This window comes from Quercus lobata, chromosome 3, assembly GCF_001633185.2.
Source record: "Quercus lobata isolate SW786 chromosome 3, ValleyOak3.0 Primary Assembly, whole genome shotgun sequence".
NCBI classification, from domain to species: Eukaryota; Viridiplantae; Streptophyta; class Magnoliopsida; order Fagales; family Fagaceae; genus Quercus; species Quercus lobata.
The window spans coordinates 54,798,200-54,824,199 of NC_044906.1; the positions used below are offsets into that span (position 1 = coordinate 54,798,200).

The window sequence follows — 26,000 nt, forward strand, 5'->3', positions numbered from 1 at the left end:
AAGAGAAATTCATGGGGCCAAAAAAAATGACCCAATAACAAGAGGAAACTCTCAATAATTAACTTTGGGTGTCTTCGTCATTCTCGTCACCCACTCATGAAATGATTGGTAGGAATTAGGATCATCATTTCATGATAACTTTGACTTTTATTTATTTATTTTTTTCAATTTTCAATTATTTTCTTTGGAAAGTGGGTGGATTTAAAATCCAACCCCCCTGCTGATTTCTTAAAAAGCTTAAATTTGTATAGAATAGAAGTGTAGAACCACACAACAATTGATAAAAAGCCATCATCATAATCATCATTCATCACATGATAGACAGATAAGGAATCTGTATTTTTTTTCAATTTTTTTATTTAATTTTTTGTGTGCGTGTGCGCTGAGTTGTAGATAGATAGAACTTGTACGGTTGATTCCCGTACGCAAACTCTCAAAGTTTTTTTAAGGCTAAGTTGCAGTTTACAAAACGAAAGCAAAATGTTCGAATATCCATCAATACTCAAAGTATCAAGATAGCGTGGCACCATAAGACTCGTTGTTACCTCACATGTAAAGTGAAATTATCTTCAATTTTATTTATTTATTTATTTATTTGGTTGCCAAAGCCTTAATCCGCTAACCTTTTCTCCCAAGAATTATTAACTCTCAAAGCACTAATCACCGTCTAAATCATGCTGTCTCCTGATTATTATTGATCATGTTATTGGTACCGATTTGGTTTCTAGTCCATTTAATAAACTATACGTCTCCAAAAGATTCCACTTTATACAGTACTCTAAGCAAACTTTAATTCTTCTTTTCCCTTTCTTCAACTTTGTCTATGACTCTATAGCTTCAAGACCCCGGTGAACCTTTTCCTTCAATCTTTCTCTCTTTTTCTCTTTATTGGGTTACCATAGTGTCAAATTTTGGAGAATTTGAAGCTGCTTGATTTCTATAATCTTGGTGTTTCTTCATCTGGGTTTTTTTTCATGGAGACCCTACTTAATTTCACTCCAGCCTTCCCAATATTCTTTTTGATGTTTCTCTTGGCGTATCTCTTTGCTTTCTTGGTAGTTTTTCGCAACTGGAGTCCAAAGCAAAAACCAGAAGCTTCAAGCTGCCTTATGTCTTTAACTCATGGCACTCCAGCTGTTATCATGGCTACTCGTGCGTTGATGAACTCCCCAACCCCACTTAGTTTTGCTTCTCCAAACGCTAGTTTTCAGAACTTTGTACTAGAATTCAGTATAGCTTACTTCTTAATGGACCTCCTTCACTACATGGTGTTCGTCCCCAGTGATCTCCTCTTCATTGGGCACCATTTAGCCACACTATATGTGTTTGTGACTTGTCGGTATGTGGTTCATCACGGGGCGGTCGCAATTCTTGTTCTTCTTTTTCTTGCTGAGGTTACAAGTGCTTGCCAGAACGTTCGGAGCCTTGCGAATTTGCGGAGAGCTGATGTTCCTCTGGCTGCCAAAGTGTATGAATTCTTGTCTCCTCCTTTCTATGTCTTTTATTCTGTTGCAAGAGGGGTTTTGGGAACACTCGTTGTGTACAAGATAGGGGTGTTTTATGCGAGTGGAGGAGCTAATAATTTGATTCCAAGATGGGCATGGATTTCTTGGATGGTTGTAATTGTTGTTGCTGTCATGATTAGCATTTTGTGGGTTTCGAATCTATGGATATTTTGGTTTAGACAACGCAGTCACAGAGCACAGAAGAAAGTCAAGTAAAATCTGGGGGTTTTAGTTTGCGCTATTCAACAGTTCTAGAAATGTGCATTGGGATTATGGAATTTAAAGAAATTTCTCAGATGATAGTCTGGAATTAGGGGGTTTGTGGTCATATCGATTTTTATTGTAGTGGTGGGAAGGAACAATTCTCATTTATTATTATTATTTTTTTACTACAAGGGATGGTACATATATTCTGTATATAATCCTGTGTCCTCAGTATTTAATTTGTGTTCCTGATCAGGAACGAGTTTTCCATATACTTGTGTGATTAATACTATGATGCAGAATTGCTGATCTATTTGTTTGTTTGTTTTATGTTTTAAGCAAGCTGAATTATTAGATATATGGTAGTGGTTGTTACATTTGTAAAAGATACAAGAAATTGAAACATAAGGACAATCATCTGAACTACAAGACTCCTTACCAATCTTCCTAATTTCGCTCCAACTTTGTTAATCTATTTGTCTAAACTTTAGTGAACTTACATATGCTAATATGATCTTCTGCAGGCCATTGAGCTTTTTGAACCAAATAATTAATCCAATAATTATCACATAGTACCTCTAAGATCCAAAACTCTCATTTTGTTGGCCACATCTTGGATCTCCATCTTCAATTTACACCGAGCAACTCACAATGAGGCCCTGAGTATCACTCCTGGATTTATATGCCAATAATAGATGCGTTGCTTGTGTCAGGACCTCCATAGTAGTTAAGCTCTGCAAATGTGCCCCCTCCTTCTCCCTTTGCCAATCTTCCTGGATTCACACAAATGCACTTCACTGGCTCTCCTCCTTCACCTCCTTCCCCAAGAGACAGCACCTGTACCAAAACCCAGAAGTGAATATTTAATCAAACACTCTTTGGTTGCATCAGCATATCCTTCCTTTGGACTCAGTAATGAGTTGTTGTGAGCAGTTAAAACGCACAATTCATAAGTGTAATACATGAATTTTGAGAGTCTTTAGCCATATATGCAGTTGCAGCCACTTCAGTGTTTAGACTAGCTTTGAAAAGACAAGCGCTTGGCATGTTCTTTACCTTTACAAAATACTTCATGTCTGAAGGTAGGATGAGAATGTCAGGAAATGAAGAGATATGAAGAGATTCTGGAGCAAGTGAGAAGTCCAATGGAATGCCTTCTGCTGGTGGATATAGTGGATAGAATCTGTTTCAAATTTCAAAAGTTACATTAATTATAAGTAAAATAGCTCATTTAGACCTATATATCAAGAGAAATTTCTAAAAAGACAAAGCAATATAACATACCTCCGCTGGCTAAGAATATGGTTTGCAAGTCTACTCATGCGATCAATAGGTGTTCCATCTGCTGGATTTCGTGACATCTCCTCTCCGCTAAGGTGTTTGAGAATATCTACAGTGCAGCAACCTATCTTGACCTGAAATGCAAACTTGTGATGCAAATACAATTCCGAGTACTCTCAAAACACCATATATAATTTTGATACATGTGCTTTGTTAATGGTTGAAGACTCTCTCTCCCCTATAAAGGCCTATGAAGTAAACTATCATAATCAACAAAATAGCATCGACAGAAAGGTCAAAGTCTACAACAACTATAACAATAAAATATAATTGCAGGACGCCTTAATCTAACTTCTATTAAAAGGTCCTTGGCCATTTTGTACAAACTTATCAGATATTGGACAACTTGGATACTTCGAAATTACAATTTCAATCTCTTAATATATAATGAAAGTTTAGTATTGCAACATCAAGATTTTAAATGAATACTGTTTGAGAAATCCACAAGAGACGATCATAATTTTAAGACCAACATCACCAGAATTTTACCTGATTTGCCTCAAAAGTCCCTGGATTTGTGAGGCTGGTTATCTGATAAACAAGGCAACATCATTCAGACCAAAGTGATGGAAAATATTCATGACCACAAGTTGAAAGATGAACTCCTGAAGATCGTGTACCTGATGTTTGAGATTGGGTGAATGAATTTCAAAAGCAGGCTGCACAACCAAATCAGTATTTTATATCTTAGTAGTTATATACTATCTCAATGACATGTAACCATGCTAGCAAGAACCAAAACCAATAAATGAAATACAATGTAGTAAAATAAAAAAAATGTCATTACTTTGAAAAGGTACTGAATTTGTACTTGTTTAATTCAACAATGACATTACCTGGGGGAAAACAAAGTCATGGTTAGCATCACGTATAGACGGCACAAGAATTACATGTGCATTGGAACCCATGTATTCCACATGATCTTGTAACTGCAAAAAAGTACAGAAAAAAGAATAAAGATTAAAGAGTTTTTTTCCCCTGCTACAATCAAATCATTCTTAAGTAGATATCATTCTGAGACCTAGGAAAACTGTGAGAAGAGAGAAGAAGGGGAGGAGGTACCCTTCTGAGAATCTCCACATGGAATATTTCATCAAAGCTTCTGTCAGTAGTTCCTTTCTTAATCTCTGGATGTTCGGAATCAACAAATGGTCCAAGCTGAGGAAATTTTCAAAAATTTCAACATGAAACTTCCTAACTCAGCGAATACAAAAAAAATTCTTCAAACCATTACTTATATGAAGAGCAGCAGATACTTACCAATATAAGCACCTGAGGTAACTTTCTGGTTGCATATGCTAGCAGTTCTGTCAGAGGCTCAAACGATAAGTTGTCTGTAGTGGTAAAAGGGCCTGATGCTATGATCTATATAAATACCAAAATTATGCATTAATCATCAACAGGATCAATTAAAAAAGAGAAGTGCAAATTACCAACAGGGAATAATTTATTTAATGGAATTCCAAAGAGGTGCTCATTCCATATGTATCAACAATGACCTATTAGTACAAGGTTTCCTCTTATAAGTAGTGAATGCTATTATTTTTGTATCTGTCTAACTAGAAAATTATGCTGCCTTGTTCAACTGTTTGGGTTGGCAACCCAAACCAGATAGCGAAAGTTGTTCTCCAGTTTTTTTATTTATTTAAATTATCTATTTCTTTTGAACCTTCCTCTTCCATTAGAATAATCCAAATCCCTTATTTTATAAGTTAGGTGGCCCTACTATCCAAAATTCAAGTGTTTACATTCTTAACATTATCTCAGAATCATGTCAACATATTTGATAGAAAATGAAGTATATGATATACAGAATATAATATGAATACACATAAATTGTGATTACAGTAAAATAGATGTGTTAGCATAAGCAATAATATTTCCATTGCAGCTCATTCAGTGATGTAAAACACAAGCTTACATACCACTGATAGCTCTTCCCGTTTATGAGACAGATCAGTTGACTGAATCTCCTGGTCCAAAGCTTGCTTCTTTGCAGGATGCAAATTCACATCAGCAGCAGTGGACAAAGGAATTGAATCTACAAGTTTTGATGCAATCAAGCAGTGCCCACTAGGATTGTGTCCTTCAATACCTACTACCTGAGAGAGTTCCTTTGGCTCAATTTTCAATACTGATGGAATTTCAAAATTGGATTGAGAGCTAAAAGCTATATCTATTTTCACACCTGGCCTGGGAAAACTGAAAACTGGCTAAGTTTTTGTAGTTCTAGACGAACACGTTGCCCTCCAGAATGCTCAACACTGTTAACAAAATAAAAGCCAAACCCACATATGAGAAAAATTGAAGAGATTACGCTCTGACTGATTTACAGAGATCACAAATATAGGTAGTTAAACATTGCATCTAACTAGTCCTCTACCAGAGGTTTTCTTATAGTGGGTCCAAAAATATGATCCTGATCATTCATCAATGTATCTAAGTCCTGCCTTGGCCCAGGCTTAAGCCCAGTGAACCTAGCTCGATTTAGGTAGTCTTGGCATTGCCTAGACAATGCTTCAGAAACATTATATATCATTAAGCTTCATAGGAGAATCCATTATTTCTAATTCTAGGTATTCATAGATTGATCTTTAATCACAAAGACTAACTACCTGATAATGAATATTCTCAAGAGTAAATACTGCAGCAAGAAGACATTTTTCTGTCAGCCTACTAGTAGATGATACACATGGATCTTACATAGAAAAAACCATGAACATTTACCTGCTTTGCAATAAGATGGACTTCTCATTTAAATGGCCTTCTCCATCACAACAGATCATGCCAACAGCAAATATGCTTTTCTGAAACATAAGATTTTTTTAGAGTTTAGATACTCAGACTTGTAGCTATTTAACGCACAAAATCTTTAGAACAAAACAAGAAAGACGTGGAGACTGTGTTTAGGCTAAGAAGAAGCCTCACAGTGACTGTATAAGAAATCAGTAACACAAAAACATTTTTTCATTACTATTCAGAATTAGGGGCGGGGGGGGGGGGGGGGGGGGGGGGGGAGAGAGAGAGAGAGAGTAATGGAGTGGTTAAATTACCTGGGAAGCAACTGTAGGGTCCACTGGTTCCTCATAGAGCCCAGATGCAACAAGTGCAGTTGTATGTCTCTTGATTCGATTTTCAAGTGCATTAAACTACACCGGAAAAAAGTTCTGTTACGTAATACATATAAGATTCCCAAAAATAGAAGAAGGTAATAAATAGTTGCAGGAGAAGAATAAGAACAATCCCATGCTATTGTTGCTGGCACATACCCTATCTTCAATTCGATCATACATGAACCTACAACCAGGTTCAGGCCCTGATCCATGAACTATCAGAGAACACCTCTCTCGGGGTTGAACCTTTCTTATGATATCATCATCATTATTCTCATGAGCAAGTTCGTTTTCTCTGTTCTCTGCATTGGGAATATTATTAGTGCTGAACTTCACCACAAATTTATCTGTTCGTTGCCCAAATGGTGTCACATGCTTAAATGGTTTCCCAGAAGAAAAAATGCCCCCATTTGTTTGAGGCGTTGAATCAAATGGCTCTGAATAAAGTCTCTGAGATTTGTCTGTTGGAGAGCCAAGAATACCTTCTTTTGTATCTCCATCTTCATCGTTCAAAATCCTACATAAGAGACTTCTCATCAATTATTATCATTGTAGGAATTAAAACGGTATTGTTACTCATATCTGCATTTTAAAAATAAAAAATAAAATAAGTGCTCATATCTGCAAATTTGTATGCTATTTGCCAATAAAACATTTGAAACTGGTCATACCACCAGAACCACAGGGCTAGAGTTAATTACATGTCCTTAACTTCATCTGTTACAAATCACATTTGTAATAGACTAATTATGGTATATATCAATTGAAGAACTGACTGCAGTGGATCAAACATGTACCATGTGAAACCTGCTAGACAATAAGAAACACAAACACATAGATACAGAGACATGACATGAGAGAGCTTTTTTTTTCCTTTTTCCTTTTTCTTTTTTAGGGTGGGGGGATGCAAGAGCATGGAGAAATTGACAAAATGCTCTGTTACAAATCCAAATATTGGTAGCCATGGTAAGGAAATACAAAAAAAAAAAAGAAAAAAAAATGAGGGGGGGGTTGGGAATGAGAGAGAATCTTCTACTCTTAGAACCATTAAAGTACGTCAAGTGGTTGCATTACTAGTTTATCACTTGGAGCTTTAAAACGAAACTAATACTACATCCCAGCATAATGCATCACACAGACACAGACACATAAAGGTGACCTTTTGCAGCCTCATATGCGCATCCATACATGCTATCAAAGTGTCAAACAGGTAAGAAATTTACAAAGCATGGATGAGGATGAAACAAAGAAGAGAACAAACAATTGTTAGAATTCATACATATCAACATCTTTACTTGAGTAGAAATGCAAATCAGATTCCTCCATAATTGCTGCTTCCTTCTGCACATCTTGCAAATACTGTAAAAACCCATCCATCTGAGCATTTTGTACAGTTGACTCATCCAATTGCCTGTCAAATATTCATGTCCCAATTATAACATAGACTACCTAGAAATTTCTATCATAAGTTAAAAGTAAAACTCTGTATCCTTTGCTTAGAAATTTTGGATAAGAGAGTAAATTCAAAATTTTTATTTTCAAAAAAAAAAATTCACAGTAACCAAAGAAGAAAACCCACCACTAATCAGTGCAAATCACAATTATTTGGCACAGTTGAAATGGGTTTCTCTCAATTCATATAATTTCTACAATTTTCCCAGTAAACAAACAATTGGGTATATTAAAATGGGTTTCTCTCACTTCATATAATTTCTACAATTTCCCCAGTAAACAAACAATTGGATATATTAAAATGGGTTTCTCTCAATTCATATAATTTCTACAATTTTCCCAGGAAACAAACAACTGGGTATACAAAAAGGGACAAAGAAAAATCTAAAAAACAATTTCTACAAATAAATACATAAGAGGTGAGTGATGAACCTGTTGAGATAGTAAACCTCCCAGCTGGAAACGATGTCTGAGGGCTTGAGATTGTAATTTATGCAGAAAGTGAGGCCTAATTGAGAAGATTCAACATTCAGAGCTATGGCAACAAATATTTATTGTACAAAATATCTGAGTAGAATTTTAGGGGGTAAATGGGAGAACTTACATTTCTTGGCTATCTCTTCCTCTTCGTCGAGAGAGAACCCGTTCTTCTTGAATACCGCAATGATTTCTTCTTCCATGGCTCGCTCTCTCTCGCTCGCTAGGGTTTCTCAAATCTCAAGCTCTGCTCAGCCACTTTTTGGGAGAGAGAGAGTAGCGGAAAATGGCGGGAAAATTGTGGGTTTGGGTGAATATTAAATAGGGCTGGTGATTTTTCTTCCTATATTCCTATTATACCCATATTGTTTACTCTTATTAACAGATATATACATTATTATTATTATTATTATTTTTTTTTTTTTGGGGTAGAATGAAAATGACCTCATTGCCAATCTGGGTGTGTCGTTCAGCGAAAATTTTATGGCACACAAGTAGGAATGGCAATGGGGCGGGGCAGGGCCGAAGGATGAGATCTTTGCCTCTGTCCCGCATGGATTTTTCTTGCCCCATCCCCGCCCCGCCCCGCATGACGGGGAAAATTTCTTGCCCCATCCCTGCCCCTTAAGGCCCCGCGAAGACCCGCGAAGCCCCGCCCTACACCGTAAAACTTTATTTCTTGTTAATTTTCCCTACAACTATTATCATTTTTTCAAATAAAATGACATGTTTCGATAATAAAAATATACTTGAAATTATAAATAAATTTATCCTATCAAATCAAACTAATTTTTAGCAAAAACTAAATAATATTATCTAAATGTTTAACAAGACAATATCACAACAAAACTCTCATAACATGATAAAATAAAATTTTAACAAGTTTAAAGAAACAGTGTTGTTAAGCAACCAAATGCCCACACAAAATTACAAAAACAATGACACAGACACATATTTAGAGCCACAGAGCCGTAACTCATTAAAAAAAATTATATTATGTTCATGATGAAAAGTAAGTTGAGAAAGACCATATGAATCATGAATGAAATCATCAATTCAATAGTATATAAATTTGTTTCCAATAAAGACAAAAAAGAAGAAGTTAAAATTGGTACCTTATTTCCAACTTTGCTAGAGAGAAAAAAGATGTAGAGCCACGTTAGGTAGAATAAAATAAGCTGATGATATTTTTGTTTAAATAGTAGGGTTTTAGGGTACAATAAAATTACAATTTAACCCTTATTAATGCGGGGCGGGCCGGGGCGGGGCGGGGTGGGTTTAAAAAGTGTAAACCCATCCCCGCCCCGCCCCATGGTGTGGGTCTAAAATCTCGCCCCATCCCCGCCCCACCACCTTTGCGGGGCGGAGAAAAGCCGCACGGGGCGAAGTGGGGAGGGACGGGTCAAGCGGAGCGGGGAAAAATTGCCATCCCTACACACAAGTAGTTAGCCCGAATGAAAGTGTTAAAGGGCAAGGTTTTGAATTCCGTTTCAAATGTCATTTTGGATTGATTATTGGAATAGAATATTACGGTGCACCATTTTTGGAAATATATATATATATATATATATATCCTAGTGCACAATTTCATTATATCTAGTGTGCGTTTGGAAAGCATGTTTCCAGCCCTGCGTCTGTGTTTGACGTTTGAAATAGTGGGACCTACAACTACAGTGCCCTCTTCATGGCATTGTTCATGGACTAGGCAAAACACAAAAACACGTGAATAGTGTTCGTGAACAATGTTTTGCCTTTTAAAAAAAAATTTTATTATAGTATTTTTAGTAATAAATTTTTAGTTTTTAGCAAATAAACGATATTCAAACAGACTCCTAATTAACCAATACGAAGTTTTATATACGATATGAGAATACAATTAGTCAAATGACGAATTTGGGCTTCAATATTTTTTTAAAAATTCAATATAGTCTAGAACTAGGGGTGGCAAAATCTGACACGACCTGTGAACCCGACACGACTAACCCGTTTATAAACAGATCATGGGTTGAGGCTAAACAGGTTCGGGTCATATTTGAGTTAATACGGCTAACCTGTTTAATAAATGGGCCGTGCTTGTGTTCAACATGCGAACCCGTCTGACCTGTTTAGCTTATAAAATTATTAGTTATTTTGATATTATTGCTTAATTAATGTTTTTTTTTTTTTTATATGTTTATTACTATATTTATAGTTGTAATTGTATTTTAATTTTAGATTATTAAATGGGTCATTTGTATTGACCTTGACTTGACTTGTTAATTAAACGAGTTAAACGTGTTAGGTCTGGTTGACCTGTTTAATAAACAGGTCGTGTTCGGGTTGAGCATTCCTGACACGTTTATTAAATAGGTCGGGTTTGGGTCAACCCATATAGCTGAATACTCGTGGCTTGACACAACACGAACCAGACCCTTGAACACGAATTGCCACCCCTATCTAGAACAACCCGGAATAGTCCATAATTGAGAGACTGGAATAGTTGAAATTTATCTAAAACATCAAAACATACTAGAATTTAGACCAAAACGGAATAGGGAGAGTAAGTGCACTAGATTAAGCATTGGAATGTAACTGAGTTTAAAGCCTTGGTTAGAGGGCTATAAACGAGCTGAGTATTATTGATTATTGAATTTTGAAGCTTGACTCATTAACAAGTGCAAAATGTTTAAGCTTGGCTTGAGCTTGAACCAAGTTTACAAACAATGTTTGAGTTTAAACTTGTTAGAAAGTTCAAAAGTTTTAGTTTGGCTTGGTTTGATTCATTAGTTAAATCAATTTCGAGCTCGAGCTCAAACTGAAGCTTTTGAGCTCAAGATCCAAGATAAGTAGATTATCAAAGCCCATTTCGTTTGGAGTTTGGACTAGTGGTTTCAACTCCCAATTAATTAAAAGTTTAGTAAGATATGAGTTTAATTTTCAAGTTCATATTAAGTTTTACCAAGCTCATAAACCAGCCTAAGCTCAACTAATTTTTGATTAAGTCCATTGTTCACGAGTCTGTTCACAATGATGGCTCCAAGAATCTTCTTCCAAGATAGTTATTAAAAAACTTAAATTAAAAAAAATTTAATAAAAAGAAACTTGAATATATCAACACCATTAAAAAAGAAAATATAGATACATGAAATTTTACAATTTCTTTCTACAAATTTTCATATTTTGAAATTGTTGCATGATAGTGTCAGTATTAATGCTATCAACTGTATCTCTTTCAATATACACAACCAAGCAATTCTTTATCTACTAAAGTAAGAGCACTTGCATTAGTGCTTGTATAATAAAATAAGAATCACATTTTAGCCAATTAAGCCCAAAATTCACCCTTATCATACCATACAAAATTATGTAAAAATATGTGGTTGCTATATATATATATAAGCATTGTTCACATTGTATTTCAATATTTTATTCTATTCTCTCTCCTTTTACTCTCATGTATCATCAGATCTCTCTCTCTCTCTCTCTCTCTATGAAGATAAAAAAAAGAAAAGTGATTATTTAAATAAAATATAATGTAGAATAGATAATATGATGTAGGTGTTTTTGAAAAGAGTTTAAATTCTGTAAGGATTTGGTGTAAAACCTCTTGTTTACACCCTCCAATACCATGATGACACATTGGCAATTTACAAATTAGTGAATACATGCTATCACACACAATACTTTCTCCCTAATACCCAAAAACATTGAAGAAAGAAAAGAGAGCTTCTCTTCGTTGCTTCCATGGTTTCTCAGTACAGACTGGATGGTGAGCTACCAATTATAATTAGAAAAACTAATTGTATGTCTAATTGTCTATAATCAAAGCAATAAATCCAACACAGTGCTGGCTTGGAGCAAAAGCAATAAATCCAACATTGTGCTTGCTTGGATCTGCAAAGATGGCATTGCTTGATTATGTCTATTGCTAGAAAACAAAAAGGCTTATTCTAAAATATAGAGAAGGACATGGAAGTTTGTGGTGCTAAAGAGCAACAAAGCCAAAAAAACCTCAGTTCATCTATGATGGAGATTCACCTATTTATCAAACCAAGGAAATACACTGTGTATTTCTCAGTGATGATCCTAGCGTCAACTCCATTGCCCTCTCTGTCGCCAGCATTGATATCACAACCCTGCACTTTATCTTAAACCAGTCCGTATCCAGCAACCAATAACGCGGAGGAAAGAACTTTGAAGTTTTTGAAATTGGGTATCGTGAGCAACTATTGTGTGTGGTATATCTTATTCACTTATTTGTACTTTCTGTGAAAAGCTGACATGGCATGGCATGCTAGTATTAAAGGGATAAAATAAAGTTTTTACACATCTTTACTAAATTTGGACTCTATTGAAAAATAGTTATGTAAAATTGAAAAAGTAGGTTGTTATGCTAAAATATGTAGGAATTTTTGCATTAACTGATACGAATGCTCTAAGCACTAATATACTAGTTGTTAGAAAAAGTGCATATTAAGAAATGATTTTAAAATATGCCTTATGAAAATACAATTTTAAAAATTACAATGAAGTGTTTGGTAAAACTATAGTTTGACAAATTAGCTATTAATCTAAAATTGCTGTCTCAAATGTAAAATTACTAAAAGGGACTTAACTTGCTATGAAAGATTATCTAGTATTTTGTTATTAGAATCTTTTTATCTTTTCATCTTGTTAGGAAAAATTTCAAGTATTGAATCTTCTGGGGGAATATGTTTCACTCGGATTTTGGTCATTTCATAAAAGACATTCTATCTTCAACAAACTCTCTTTAGAGTTTCTCGTTCTCTCATACCTATAGACAAGATAATGTTGTAGCTTATGCTTTGGTAAGGAGAGCTTAGTCTGTTTGGTTTTCACATTACTCATATCTAGTTTCCCATATCTCATTTTCGATGACTCAAAACTCATTTTCATATCTCATATTTCATTCTCTACTTTTTCTTAAATCACTCTACAATGTGTTTGGCTCAAATATTTGGGTTTTGTTTTCAACTTACAACTCAACTTTAACTCAAAAGTTGTAGAGCCCACATGTCTATTTTATTCAGAATGGTAACAATACCCAATCCATGAAATTTTTCTCTCCCCATTCCTCTTTCATTTTTCTCACTGAAGCTATCCTTCTTCCTCTTTCATTTCTCATGTACACACATATCAACAAGAGCAATCCTATCAAAAATCTACGGCCAAACCCTCATAAACATACAAACACAAATGAATACAAACATAAACCCACGGGTACCCAAAGATGTTCAAATCAAAACCCACAAATACCCAAATAAAAAACCACAAATACAAACCCTCTTAAATGTACAAAGTTACAAACATAAACCCATAGATGCCCAAATCAAATCCGAACCCCACACCACAAATCTAAACCCACAATAGCTACCCACATCTCAGATCCAAACCCACCATAGCCACACCACAAATTTGGTGGAGTGCATTGTGTTCATCACGAAGAAGAAAGGAAGAAGCACCAGTGTGAGAAGTTAGAAAGAAAAAAAGAAAGAAAGAAAGAAAGAAAGAAAGAAGGAAACTGTGGAGAGAAATTAGCAAAAGTGAGGAAGAAAGAAAGCAAAGGCAAAAGAAAGAAAGAGAAAAAGAAGGAGACGTTCGTTGGTGTCAGGAGTTGAGTGTGACAATACAATGTAATGGATCCCACAATTTTCCTTTATTTACCAAATTGCCATTAAACTCATATCTCAAAAATCTGAAAACACCAAAAATGTGTTTTCATTTCTCATCACTCATTCTCAATATTTTGAGTAATGAGTGATGAGAATTGAATTATGAGAATCAAGCCAAACAACATTTTCTCTGGTGGGGTCCACAATTTTTGGGTGATGAGTGATGGAAATTGAGATATGAGTGATGAAAACAAGTAAACCAAACAGGCACTTAGGTTATGTTTGGTAATAGTTTTTGTTTTCTATTTTCAAAAACTTGTTTTTGGGAATATAAAGAAAAAACAATTTTCTTGTATTTTTGAAATAAAAAACATGTTTGGTTAGCTGAAGTTAAAAAGATAATTTTTTGAAGAAAAAAATAGAAAAATACTAAAATATGTTGTTACTAGGATTTGAACTCTAATGCTAACTCATTAAATAAGATAGATTTATTTAATTAAATGCGTGTTTTCATTGACTTTTAAAAATTAGAAACTAAAAATAGCCTTTCGCATGTTTTTAGTTTCCTTCACAAATTGAGTTTTGAGAATAGTTTTTGTTTTTTATCCATTTTGGGTTGCCAAATAAGTTTTTTAGTCTCAAAAATAGAAAATTGTTTTTGGAAATAGAAAATAAGGGGAAAAAACAGTTATCAAACATACCCTTAGTTTCTTTTCCTTTACTGGTTTGGATGGAATTTGTTCCACTTGCCATTAAAAGTTTTGCAATGGCTAATTTTCCAATCCCTTAATTTAATCCCAAGAAGTTTTGATTCTCAAAAAAAAAAAAAAAAAAAAAAAAAAAAAAAAATCCCTATTGAAATGCCCCCTTTCTAAAATACAAATCATTTGTGTTTTATAAGCCCCACAATCTTACACAACAAATAAAAAAAATGCCTTTGATCTAAGCCACAATAAAAACCAAACATTTGCTGAGACAGAGAGAGAGAGTGAAGCATATGGCGAGCGAGATGTAAGCATTTGTTCATAAAGAGGTGCGTTTGGCCTTTTCATTTCATAGAGATGATTTGTTCCATATGTGTTTTAGGAATACTGGGTTCAAAAGCGAAGCTAATATTTAGGTCCTTGGGGGTTCTAGTTAGCCAAATCGGTAAAGTTTCTAATAGTTGAATAAGAGATCTAGGATTCAATCCCCGTCTACACCAAAAACTGATTGGTGTCTTGGTTTGATGATAAAGGGCTATCATCAGGAGTGGACGCCATAGGTTAAAACTCTCTCAAAAATATTTAGGCCCTTAGGCTGATTGTAACCTATGTATGGGGGCATTAAAGTGGTGGAACTATTGGATTTAAAAAAAAAATGGTCGGTTTATAGTTAGTTATTGTTGTCGTGTTTATCTTTAGTTTATTTCAAAAAAACAAAAAAAATGGCTCAAATTTTATTTAGAGCTTTCAAGCTTTTTTTTAAAAAATTATATATATATATATATATATAATATTTTAGGGTGGTCAACCACCCATGTTAATTAAAAATTAATTTTTTTAGGGTCATATAATTTTTTTTCCTAGGTCAGCACCCTAACTAATACATAGCACCCTCTACCATTTTCATGAACACTTTTTTTGTGTGTTTGGGCGTCACTGTGACCGGGGGGTGGGAGGAGGTTTTGCTCATTTATTTAAATAAATCTAAAATTAAGACTCAACTTGACTTGTTTATAAACAAACAAACATGAACAAACTTTTTATCGAACTAAGACAAGCTATTTATAAATGGTTTGGTTTATTTACTTCCCTAGCTAGAGGTACCAAATTTTAAGTGTTTATCTCTAATGGCCTAATAAGAATGTTGACTTGATTGGAACCCTTTTAATGGTGCATAGGGTACGTATGGTAGAAGAATAGAATATTGAATAGATTTTTAATTTAAATTAAAAATTAAGGTAGATGAAAAAAATAACTTAAAATTAATAACAATAATTAATTTCTTTAAAAAGTATTAGACTTTTAATAGGGGAATTATATACGTGTGGTAGAAGAATAAGGTATTCACTTGTGGCAAACAGAGTTTTTATGGCCTAACAAATTTTTGGATAATTTGAATGTGGTAGTGCGTGGAAATTGTTAATAGAGTGAGTTAGTGATAGGGATCGCAATAGGGTGGGATGGGTTGGATTAGGGGTGCTCTATTCCTGCCTTGTCTCCTCTTCAAGGTTGAGAAAATTTGTATAGAGTGAGCAAGGACGGACTCAGGATTTTAAGTTAGCGGGGCTGGAGTATAAAGAAAAAAAAATTCAAATAGGCATCCATATAGTATTAAAAAATTATAAATACTCAAAATCTTTATTTCTAAATTCATTAAGATGCAATCCTTTACCAACAAAGACAAACAAAAAAAAAATAATGTATTTTTTTAATACTAGTCTGTCTAGGATTTTTATTATTATTTGAAGTTAGAGAATTCACATTGATGGTGCTAAAATTTTTAGCTTTTAGTACCTTAAAAAGTTACTTTATATATTTAACCACTCCACTTTACAATACACCCAATACCAAATGTTTTATTTTATTTTTTACAACTTCATTTAAAATAATATAAACAATTCATTAAAATAATAAAAGAAGCGAGAGAATTTGAGTTTTTTAATTGAAGGAAGAAATATAATCTTAATAAAATATTGTATTTTATTTTTAACAACTTGTTACAGTCAACTGGTATTTATACCGGTTTACTATAGTTGTAAAAAATTTAGCTTTAGCTTCTCCAATAACAAGGTTGCTGCATGATGATAACTCACTCTTCTTTTAACCAAAAAAAAAAAGATAACTCACTCTTCTATAGAGTTTTCAAGGCTAGATTCTTTCCAAATGGGACTATTCTTGATGCTAAAGAAGCCCCATCTGCTTCTTATGCTTGGAAGAGTATCTTGAAAGGTCAGGAAGTCATTAAAAAGGGAGCTTTATGGTGGGTGGGAGATGGGAAGCAAATTAGAATTTGGGGGGATAACTGGCTGCCTTCTAAGAATGTAGCAAGAATTACAACTCCAGTTATGTGGGGTCAAGAAAATTCTAGTGTTGAAGTGCTCATAAATCCTGTCACAAGGTGTTGGAGAAATGAAGTTATAGACCATGTCTTTAATCCGGTTGAAGCTGAGATGATCAAAGCCATTCCCCTAAGCTCATCAAGTCAGGTTGATACACTAATATGGCCTTTCAATCCATCGGGTCAATATTCAGTGAAATCCGGCTACAAATTTCTGCAGGAGTGTGCAGAAAATTCACATGCATCAGCCTAAGAGTCTGCCTTCTGGAAAAAAGTTTGGGGTTTAGAAGTACCTAGCAAAGTTAAAACTTTGTCTGGCGTGCTTGTAGGGAGGCCTTGCCCACCAGGAAAAATTTGCAGCGGAGAAAAATAGTCCCCAATGGTCTTTGCGATCTTTGCAAGGCCGGGGAGGAGTGCTCACATGCTTTATTTTTTTGTTCTGATGTGCAGGTAATTTGGAGCTCGGAGTGGCCATGGATTTCGGGTTTGCAAGGAAGCACCGTGAAAGAAATTTTCAGCTATGCTTTTGAGGAAAATATGGATGTTGCACTACTCGCTTTCACGAGTTGGTCTGTGTGGAATTGAAGAAATCAATTGCAGTTTAAGGAGAGTGCGTGCCCACTGAATAAGATATTACCGTTAGCAAAGGAGAGGAAAAGGGAGTTCCAACGCCTTCAACCAACAACTCTGAAGATGTAGCATAAAAAACACACCAGATGGAAGCCTCCGGACAGGGTCTGTTACAAGGTTAACTACAATGGAGCAATCTTTGAGCAACAAGGGAAAGCAGGCCTGGGCGTTGTCATCTGAAACTCAAATGGGGAAGTTATGGCATCTATGTCCCAGCTAGTTCAGCTCCCCACAACAGTTTCATAGGTGGAAGCAATGTCAGCAAGAAAAGCGACGGAATTTGCTCTTAAGATCGGTTTTGATAAAATCATCTTGGAGGGCGACTCTGAGATCGTCTACAAAGACCTCATGAATAATGGTTCCTCTCTCGCTTTACATGGTCATTTGATACAGGATGTAAAAGTTTTAGTTCCTTTATTCTCTAGCATCTGTTTTATAGCCATGTTAGTCGGACAAGAAATCAAGCAGCCCATTCACTAGCTAGAAGGGCTATTCTTTCAGAAAATTTAAGTGTCTGGATGGAAGATGTACCACCAGACATCCTTGATGTAATTTAGGCTCCCCCCTTGAAGGTTTAATATAAGAGCATTGTTCTTTCTCAAAAAAAAAAAAAAAAGCTTCTCCAATAACATATAATTTTTTGGTTCTTTGGTGGTAAAATTGTTTTTTTTTTTTTTTTTGTTGCTAAAATACAATCACAATTGTGAATATTTTTATTGTTTTTGTTAAGTTTTTTGGTTAGGTAGTTGCTATTTGGGTGAGACTAATTAGGTTTATTGTGGAGAAAGGGTGCCTAAGGTTTTGGAAGGGGGCCTAACTACAAAAATGAAAAATAATATAACTAAAAAAAGAAAAAAAAATTTGTTTGGACCTAGGGGGGCCTGGGCCCCCACTTGGTTCTGTCCCTGAGAGCGAGAGCAGAATAGGTTAGATTTAGAATGAAATGAGTAAATCTGCGTATGGCAAAATGGGACAAAACAAGACAAGACATATGGGATGAGAAAGTTTTGCAATCCCTAATTGGTGGTGGATTTATAGTGCCAGAATGTGGTGATGCGTTGATAGCCATAATGATTTTCAATTGGGCAATTTTTTCAGGTTGTATTGTTTTCTTTAATGGCTATCACACTTTCATCGTAATCACATGGAAATTACAGATAGCATCATTATGCCAAACACGGTATTTTGGATCAATAGCATCATTATGATATAAGTTGAACGAGCCTAATCCAAATTTTCTGAAAGAACATAAATTGTAATAACAATAATAAATAGAGTCTTGTCAAAAAAAAAAAAAAAAGAGTCATAAAAGTAATATGAAGACATAAATACATATATATTTGTTTGTTTGTTTGGATTTTTTTTTTTTTTTTTTTTTTTTGTGCGGTTATTTTAACCCAAGGCACAAATACATCAAACGAATGAAAACATGACATATAGACATCTAGAAATTCCTTTTATCTAATGGGTTCAACAGTCATAATATTATTCCCTGTACGGAAAAAGCAAATCTAGACAGGTAGATATCCATATAATTTTCATCGCTATCATCTGATTCTGAACTAATGCCAATTTTAGTTCATGAGAAGAACTCGTACTCCTTGGCTCTAAGGATGATAGTCCTTAGTCCCCCAATAGGTGCTACAATCATCAATGCCACACCAAGCACAATGCAGATCTGAAATGCAAGTTAAAACAAAATTATGTTAAGAAATAAGAAAAAGTAGGCAAAAGATTACACAATTCTTTTTGGTATGATATATAAAGCAATTTTTAACATACCCAATTGGCCATCCAAGTTATGCTGAAAGGTTTGGGTTTATAGATGATGAGCCATATGATGCAGGGGAGCTGCAAAGATATTAAAAAACATAGACTTTAGCATTCTATTGGATTATTTTCTATGAACTTTGAAGAATAAGCAGTCCATTTAAGTTTGTAGTATTTTGAAATGGTTGAGGAAGGAAAGAAGAATCATTTGCTTACAAAGTATGTAGTTGGGGCCAAAACAAGTCCTCCAAAGAAACCAAGGAGACCACCGAAGAAAGGGATTATTATCCCGACCATCATTGTAAACGCTGCAGTCAAAAAACAAGAATGAAAAAAGAAAGAAAGAAAGAAGAATTATCATGCAAAAAAGGTAGAGTTACATAATTAGTAATGCTACCAATTGAAACATGCAATCGGAATTCATGTGAGAGAGGAGTGTAAACTTACCAACATATACATTGCGAGTGATAAATCGGAGTGTGAAAGATGGTTTGAACTTCAATTTCTTCACCAGAAAAGTTTCCATCATGTCAAACACTGGTATAGCATATATCTGTGCTTTTCAACGATTTGGTTAAAAATAATGACCGACAAAAACAAACTCTGTTATATCAATAACTTTTGAGAACATGATCTTCTCTATTTCATGGTTAAGATTTTATTTTCGGAAACTAATAGTGTGTAGAGTGTGGTATTGGAAACACCTTTAGACTGGTAATACTTAATCTGAACCATAAAATAGATTAATTTCAAATGGAGAGGATGTTAACACTCAGTTTTGACAGAAAATTGGAAATATATTCGAACATGAAATGTTGAAACGCACCTGGTAGCTTCCAATGACATGGATAACAACAAACATGTTAGCTGCTGCAATAAGCCAACGAGGTTTCTCTAGTGTCAAGAGGATGTTGTCATCAACAGAATTTCCAAACATCCAGTACCCGATCAGAGCAACAGGGAAGTAGCAAATGGCCACAACGATATATGCAACAACCACTCCTTTCCACATGGGGCCCTTTGAAGGTTTCTCTGGAGTAGAAGGGATTGTTGCTTGGATTTCCAAAACCACATTGTGACCAGCATAGGCAAATGCTACATCTCCCAAGGCGGTGAAGAAGTTAAAAGTAATTCCGACTGCGCTTTTGGCTGAGTAACCGTAGTCCACATCTGGTTCAACACCCTTCGCAGCAGAAGCTGCCCAAGCAATAGTTGAGTAACTGCAAAAACAACCCCCCAAAAGGGGTTTTGAAGAAAAATACATTAATCTAAAAGTTTCAATGATGTACATAAATTTTTCAGGTAATGTTAACATGGGTGGTTTGTGTATTACGTTAAGGACATGACTGCTGCAGCCAGTGAGATACCGGAAATAGAGTTGAAGTTGGGGAGATGAGACAGAACAAAGTGCACAGAAGCGAAAATCATGATGAAGTAAGTGGTCCTGATAGATTTGCAATTGGGGCAAACTAGTTCATGGAACTTCTGCAATGATCTCCCTCCTGTGACCATGTACACAATGTCTGTACTAATTTCAACAACTAGCTGTTGAGGCACCACAATCCAAAGTCCAAGCTTTTCACCAAAGGCATGCTGACCAAGCTCATGGTACCTATCAAACCGCTTACCCGGAACCATTTCGTGCATCTCAACCATTTGCCATAGAGTGTAGAAGGTGATGATCCATGACAAAATAAGGACAGTGACACCAGGACCCCTAATATTCCACACAAAAAAAAAAAAAAAAAAATCATTTGGTTAGAATGATGTATTAGCAACCTACCAATCTGTTCTGTTGAAAACAGAAGCAAAACTTTAATTAATTTAAAGTGTTTATATACCCAGAAATGATTAGGAACAAAATCGTAGGTTAAACACCAATCTAACATTATGATTAACAGAACAGGAGAAAATAAAACCTATTCCGATTCAAATATTCTATTGAACAATCCCTTGCAAAGTTTTAACCCTCAAACATTAGGAAAAACGAAAGGACAGGAAAAAAAAATTGAAGGTACAACAAGTTACAAGTATTTTGTTTCTAAAAATTTGTATAGATATTCATCCAAACAAAAACTAAAATTTTTATGAACATCTTTTATAAGAATTTTTTTAATAAAAAAAAAAACACAATTCATGATTATTCTACCTGTAAGGTCATAATAATCAAGTTTTTGAGACAATTTGTGCAGAACCCAGGAATGAAATACTATAACAATTACAACAACCAAGTTTTACTCTCAAAATTTTAAGGTTTATTATGGATTCTCAACAAATTAATCAAAGTGGATCACATATATTCTTTTTTGCTAAAAATGAAATACCATCAAGATATACTAATTTTTTTTTTATTTTTTTTTTGCTAAGTACCATCAAAATATACTAATTAAATATGAAAGAAACGTACCATCTACCTTGTTTATGAGACAAACATCAAATTAGCATAGACCCCAAAAACCAAATACTATCAAAATACTAATTATATAGACATGAAACAAACTTTTCATATCCATATCCACCGTATTTATGGTTAAAAAAACATGATTTTTGCACGTAATCCAGAAACCAAGTACTGTACCACCGCACACTCTTAGTGTGATGATCACTCCACGTATAAGTGTTTGTGGGGTGTGAGGAGGAAAGGGCCGGGGTTCAAGTCTCCAGAAGAGAGTTTTGCTTACATATACATTTAGATTTGGTTAGAGTAGAATTTCTATCTTATATGTATAAAAAAAGAAACCAAATGCTGTAAAAATACTAATTAGACAAAAAACAAACTTTCCATGTCTATATTCACCATTGTCTATTACCAGACAAACAAGATTTTTGCATAGAAACCAAATACTATCAAAATACTAAATATATTAGATATGAAACAAATTTTTCATATCCATTTCCACCATGTTTATGATTAAACAAACAAGATTGTTGCACGGAAGCCAAAAATCAAACGGGCAAAACTTAGATACAATATTTTATGTACTGTGCGTTAGGTTCCCTCCCTAAAAATCAGCCATGTGGCTATTTCACAATATTAGTAAACGGGTGTTAGAACTTCTTCTTTCCCTTAGAAAAATCAATTAATCTAGCGTTGTACTTCAATGCTTTCTGTCTCTGTTCGTTCCCACCCTTTTCTCTAGTGGAACTCCAAGGCTTTCATTGATGGATCGATATATCATGCCTTGACAAAAGCTCAATCCATTATTCACTGTCTTTGCATAATCTTTGCCTTTCATTTATATTAAATACTTCTTGTAGAATTTTCCAGATTCAAACTCAATAATATTTTTATAAAAAAAAATTGGAAGAAGAGGAAGAAACCAGGGAAAAAATAAACCAGAAATTGTTGGAAGAAAAGTTCCAAAACGTGAAATTTTATTTAGCCTCAATCTCTCTCTGTACATTAACTTCTTCATTGACCAATATTGGAAAAAACCAAAAAATAAAAAGCGAAGACCAGATTTTTTTTCCCATCTCTTTCACGTATAGGTCTACAATAACTTTTGAAATTCTCACAACTAGTAAATCCTGCAAAGTCGAGTCTTTTCATAGCAAAGTCCCTAAACCCATCCTTGCTCTTCATACCCACACAAATCCCAGATCCATCAATGAAAGCCTTGGAGTTCCACCTCCCATTCAAATTCCAAGCCCACCACTACTCCTATTAGGCCCCGTTTGTTTTAGCAATAATGTTTTCTAGAAAAATGAGTTATTTAAAAAAAAAAAAAAACATTTTCTATAAAACTATCTTATTTTCTTATGTTTGTTAGCAATTTTAAATAAGTTGAAAAACAATTTTCTAATTTCCTTTATTTAGCTTGTTGTGAGATAGAGTTGTTTTCCAAAAGAAATAAGTGGAAAACAATCTCTAAAAATAAGCCATGTTTTTTATATCGACTAAAGATAGTTTCTTTTGACTCTTTTTTTTTATGATGTTACCAAACACTAAAAATTACAGAAAACTATCTTTACACAATATTTTCCATTTAAACAAACAAAGCGTTACACATGTTTTCACCATAAGTGCATGATTTTTATTCAAGAAAGCATGGGTGCATAATTACCAGGAAAAGAGAGAGAGGGACTGAACTGTGAGAGAAGAGGAGGACTAGCTTAATTCTGTTTGAGTTCAAGCGTTTGAGTTTAACACCCTCTTACTAAAATCGTGAAATAGCCACGGGGCTGATTTTTTGAGACAAGGTACTGTATCTAAGATTTGCTCAAACCAAATACTATAAAACTACTAATCAGAGACGAAACAAACTTTCCATGTTCATATTTACCACGTTTATTATTAGGAAAACATGATTTTTGCACAGAATCCAGAAACCAAATACTATCAAAATTACTAATTGGACATGAAACAAGCTTTCCATGTCCATATTCACCATGTTTATTATCAGACAATCATGATCATTTTCCCAGAAACCAAATACTGATTAAAGAGATGAAAAAAAAGAAAAAGAAAAAGACATATTTTACCATCCTAGGAGTGACATGGCATAAGGCAGGCTGAGAACACCGGCACCGACCATGGCAGTGACATTGTGGAAAGCCGAGTACCACCATTTGGCATTCCTGGAAGCAGTGATTGGAAGCCAGTCATCGATTGCCTTCTGCCTTGCTATCTCTTCCTCTGTCATATTTGGAGCCATGTTTTGCTTCTTGTTAGGCAAGAGGTTCAACTCTTAGGCAGTGTCTGACAGATCCGACAATCTAGGCCTTCCAATATCCAATCCAAGCACATTGCGTTTCATTCAGGTACCTAAACAACCATATATATAAGAATTATTGGAATCTCAGAAGCCATAAATAGGGATTTTTTTTTTTGATTCGATAAGAATGTACAATGTGACAGTTGGTTGCAACAGTATTCTTTCTATTCATAACCGATTTTAGAATCTAGGAAGGCTAACCAATCTATAGTATGCATGCAGAGCTGTATGGGTGTCTAAAATTACTAGAAAGTCCAATTCACCATAGCGTGGACCATGGTGACGGTATCCATATCTCATAGCGTCGTGTTTTAGTAATTTCATGGTTTGGATATTAGTACTTCTCTACGTCCAATGAATATTGGTGGTATTTGGTACGAATTTGTAGGAATACTTTCTGGCTGGCTTGCTTATTTGCCAACTGAATAATGTTACAGTTATAAACTATTTAACAATATTTTTATAAATTGTTGATGTCGCAAATTCTTACTTGTTAGCATATGAGAACATTACAAATATTTATTTATTTATTTACCAAAAATCACTCATTAAATCAACGATTTGCAAATTAATTGGATTTTTTTAATATTTATAAATTATTCAAGATTTTTTTTTTATAATAAAAAATTGAAATTTATTAAATGTTGAGAACCAAAATGTAAATTTTGTAAAATGACAACAGGAAAGACATGAGAACCATATTGGTGTCATTTTTTAAATTTGCTGTCATTTTGGTTATTGTTGCCATTTTACTTATGAAACAACATGGCAAACGGTCGAGTTGGGTTGGGTTCAGGTTGAGTCAATCGGGTTACAGGTCAAACGGGCCGGGTAAAAAAAATGGCCATTTTAAACGGGTTGAAATGGGTCAGGTCAATTGGGTTGCAAGTAGGTTTGGGCTGACCCATATTTTCACATGAAAAAAAACAAATAAATGCCAAATTTTTAGAGAGAATGAATCAAATCAACCAAAGAAATAAATTGTACATAATACCTTTTTTTTTTTTTTTTTTTTCATTAAGTGGGCACCTACAATTATTAGACTATTTGTGTAAATTGTGTTACTGTTATACATGAGAAGCGGAAAAAAACAAACAAACAAACTAAAAACTATAAAACTTTCTATATCCTTCCAATTCTAATAGTTTTGTGCATGACTGAAATTCTTTATACTCATAATAACAAAATCTTTCATGTTAATAACTCACAAGCAGAATGCTTATAATTACAAATTTATAACTTGAGAGAGAGATAGATTTTAAGGAGCACAAAAAGTATATATTTTAAGTTTACGCACTTCATATTCAAAGTTCACTAATGATGTGGACTTTTAGACTTTTTCTTTAGTTTTGTTTTGTGCTATTTAGACTTAGTGTTAGTAACTTAGTCGTCCTAGTATTTAACTTAGTGTTAGACGTTTAGTAGTGTAGATGTGTAGTGGTAATTTCTTTTGCCTTTTGTATTTTTTTCCTCTACTACTTAGTATTTATCTTAGTGTTAGACGTTTAGTAGTGTAGACGTGTAGTTATAGATGCTTTTGCCTTTTGTATTTTTTTTTTAATTAACTTTTTTTTTAATAAATGGGGGCATGACCACTGCTATTGGTGGCTACTAAAAATGGCTAAATAGTGTCAGTGCAGTACTTTATGCCTTTATGTCTATGCACCTAACACCTTGGCATGTTGTCTAAATATTTTTTAGGAAAATTAATAAAAAAAAAGATGGGTTGGTTCAAGGGTTACAAATTTAATTCTTGAGTTAAAAATGAGAAAGACTTTACTAGGGGTTACAAATTTAATTCTTGAGTTAAAAATGAGAAAGACTTTACTTGTTAATAGTCACATTTTGAAATATTTTAATGTTAAGTTAATGGTTTTCTACATATTAACCCCTAACCTTTTTAGTGCTCAAAATAATTAGCCTAAAATTCATCCAAAAACCGGAAAACATAACCTAATTAGAAGGACTTATCAGTTATCAGTGTGTCACACAACTAGAACTAGATATAAGAAAGAAAACCATTTATTTGAAAAAAAAAAAAAAAAAATGAAAGGTCACGATACTTTCACCGTAATCTCGGAGTACCTAACAAATTTTCATAAAGAAAGATCCGATCAGATCGACTTGTCATACTTGTTT

The 26,000-nt window shown here is 34.3% G+C and overlaps 3 protein-coding genes across 3 annotated transcripts; 1 reads left to right on the plus strand and 2 right to left on the minus strand.

Annotated features, from left to right (window-relative positions):
- The first annotated feature begins 239 nt into the window (after positions 1–239).
- LOC115982296 (TLC domain-containing protein At5g14285-like) lies at positions 240–2,022 on the plus strand. Its single transcript, XM_031104861.1, has one exon. It carries the CDS (start codon positions 975–977, stop codon positions 1,719–1,721), a length of 747 nt encoding a protein of 248 aa, XP_030960721.1. The 5' UTR covers positions 240–974; the 3' UTR covers positions 1,722–2,022.
- Positions 1,077–8,402, minus strand: LOC115982295 (DNA polymerase alpha subunit B). Its single transcript, XM_031104860.1, has 16 exons — positions 8,220–8,402; positions 8,048–8,123; positions 7,443–7,574; positions 6,320–6,680; positions 6,104–6,199; positions 5,778–5,857; positions 5,239–5,314; positions 4,976–5,152; positions 4,311–4,415; positions 4,113–4,208; positions 3,887–3,979; positions 3,671–3,709; positions 3,540–3,581; positions 2,994–3,124; positions 2,766–2,892; positions 1,077–2,546 (listed from the first exon to the last, which is right to left on the minus strand). The coding sequence occupies exons 1-16, from the start codon at positions 8,293–8,295 to the stop codon at positions 2,388–2,390; spliced, it is 1,866 nt and encodes a 621-aa protein (XP_030960720.1). The 5' UTR covers positions 8,296–8,402; the 3' UTR covers positions 1,077–2,387.
- A 10,359-nt stretch (positions 8,403–18,761) lies between these two features.
- Positions 18,762–23,900, minus strand: LOC115982059 (lysine histidine transporter 1-like). The gene is made up of 7 exons (XM_031104548.1): positions 23,629–23,900; positions 20,480–20,863; positions 19,973–20,366; positions 19,594–19,699; positions 19,363–19,454; positions 19,159–19,227; positions 18,762–19,054 (listed from the first exon to the last, which is right to left on the minus strand). Exons 1-7 carry the CDS (start codon positions 23,799–23,801, stop codon positions 18,956–18,958), a joined length of 1,317 nt encoding a protein of 438 aa, XP_030960408.1. The 5' UTR covers positions 23,802–23,900; the 3' UTR covers positions 18,762–18,955.
- Between the last annotated feature and the right edge of the window lie 2,100 nt (positions 23,901–26,000).

Bases quoted from the DNA above. Each gene is read 5' to 3' on its own strand.
- LOC115982059 (XM_031104548.1), bottom strand. From the start codon at position 23,801: ATGGCTCCAAATATGACAGAGGAAGAGATAGCAAGGCAGAAGGCAATC. The intron at 20,367-20,479 runs GTAATACACAAA...TTGTTTTTGCAG, and splicing joins GCAGCAGTCATGTCCTTAAC to TTACTCAACTATTGCTTGGG. The intron at 19,700-19,972 runs GTGCGTTTCAAC...TGAAAAGCACAG, and splicing joins ATGTCATTGGAAGCTACCAG to ATATATGCTATACCAGTGTT.
- LOC115982295 (XM_031104860.1), bottom strand. From the start codon at position 8,295: ATGGAAGAAGAAATCATTGCGGTATTCAAGAAGAACGGGTTCTCTCTC. The intron at 5,858-6,103 runs GTAATTTAACCA...CTTATGTTTCAG, and splicing joins ACCCTACAGTTGCTTCCCAG to AAAAGCATATTTGCTGTTGG. The intron at 5,315-5,777 runs GTAAATGTTCAT...TTTTGTTAACAG, and splicing joins TCCATCTTATTGCAAAGCAG to TGTTGAGCATTCTGGAGGGC.
- LOC115982296 (XM_031104861.1), top strand. From the start codon at position 975: ATGGAGACCCTACTTAATTTCACTCCAGCCTTCCCAATATTCTTTTTG.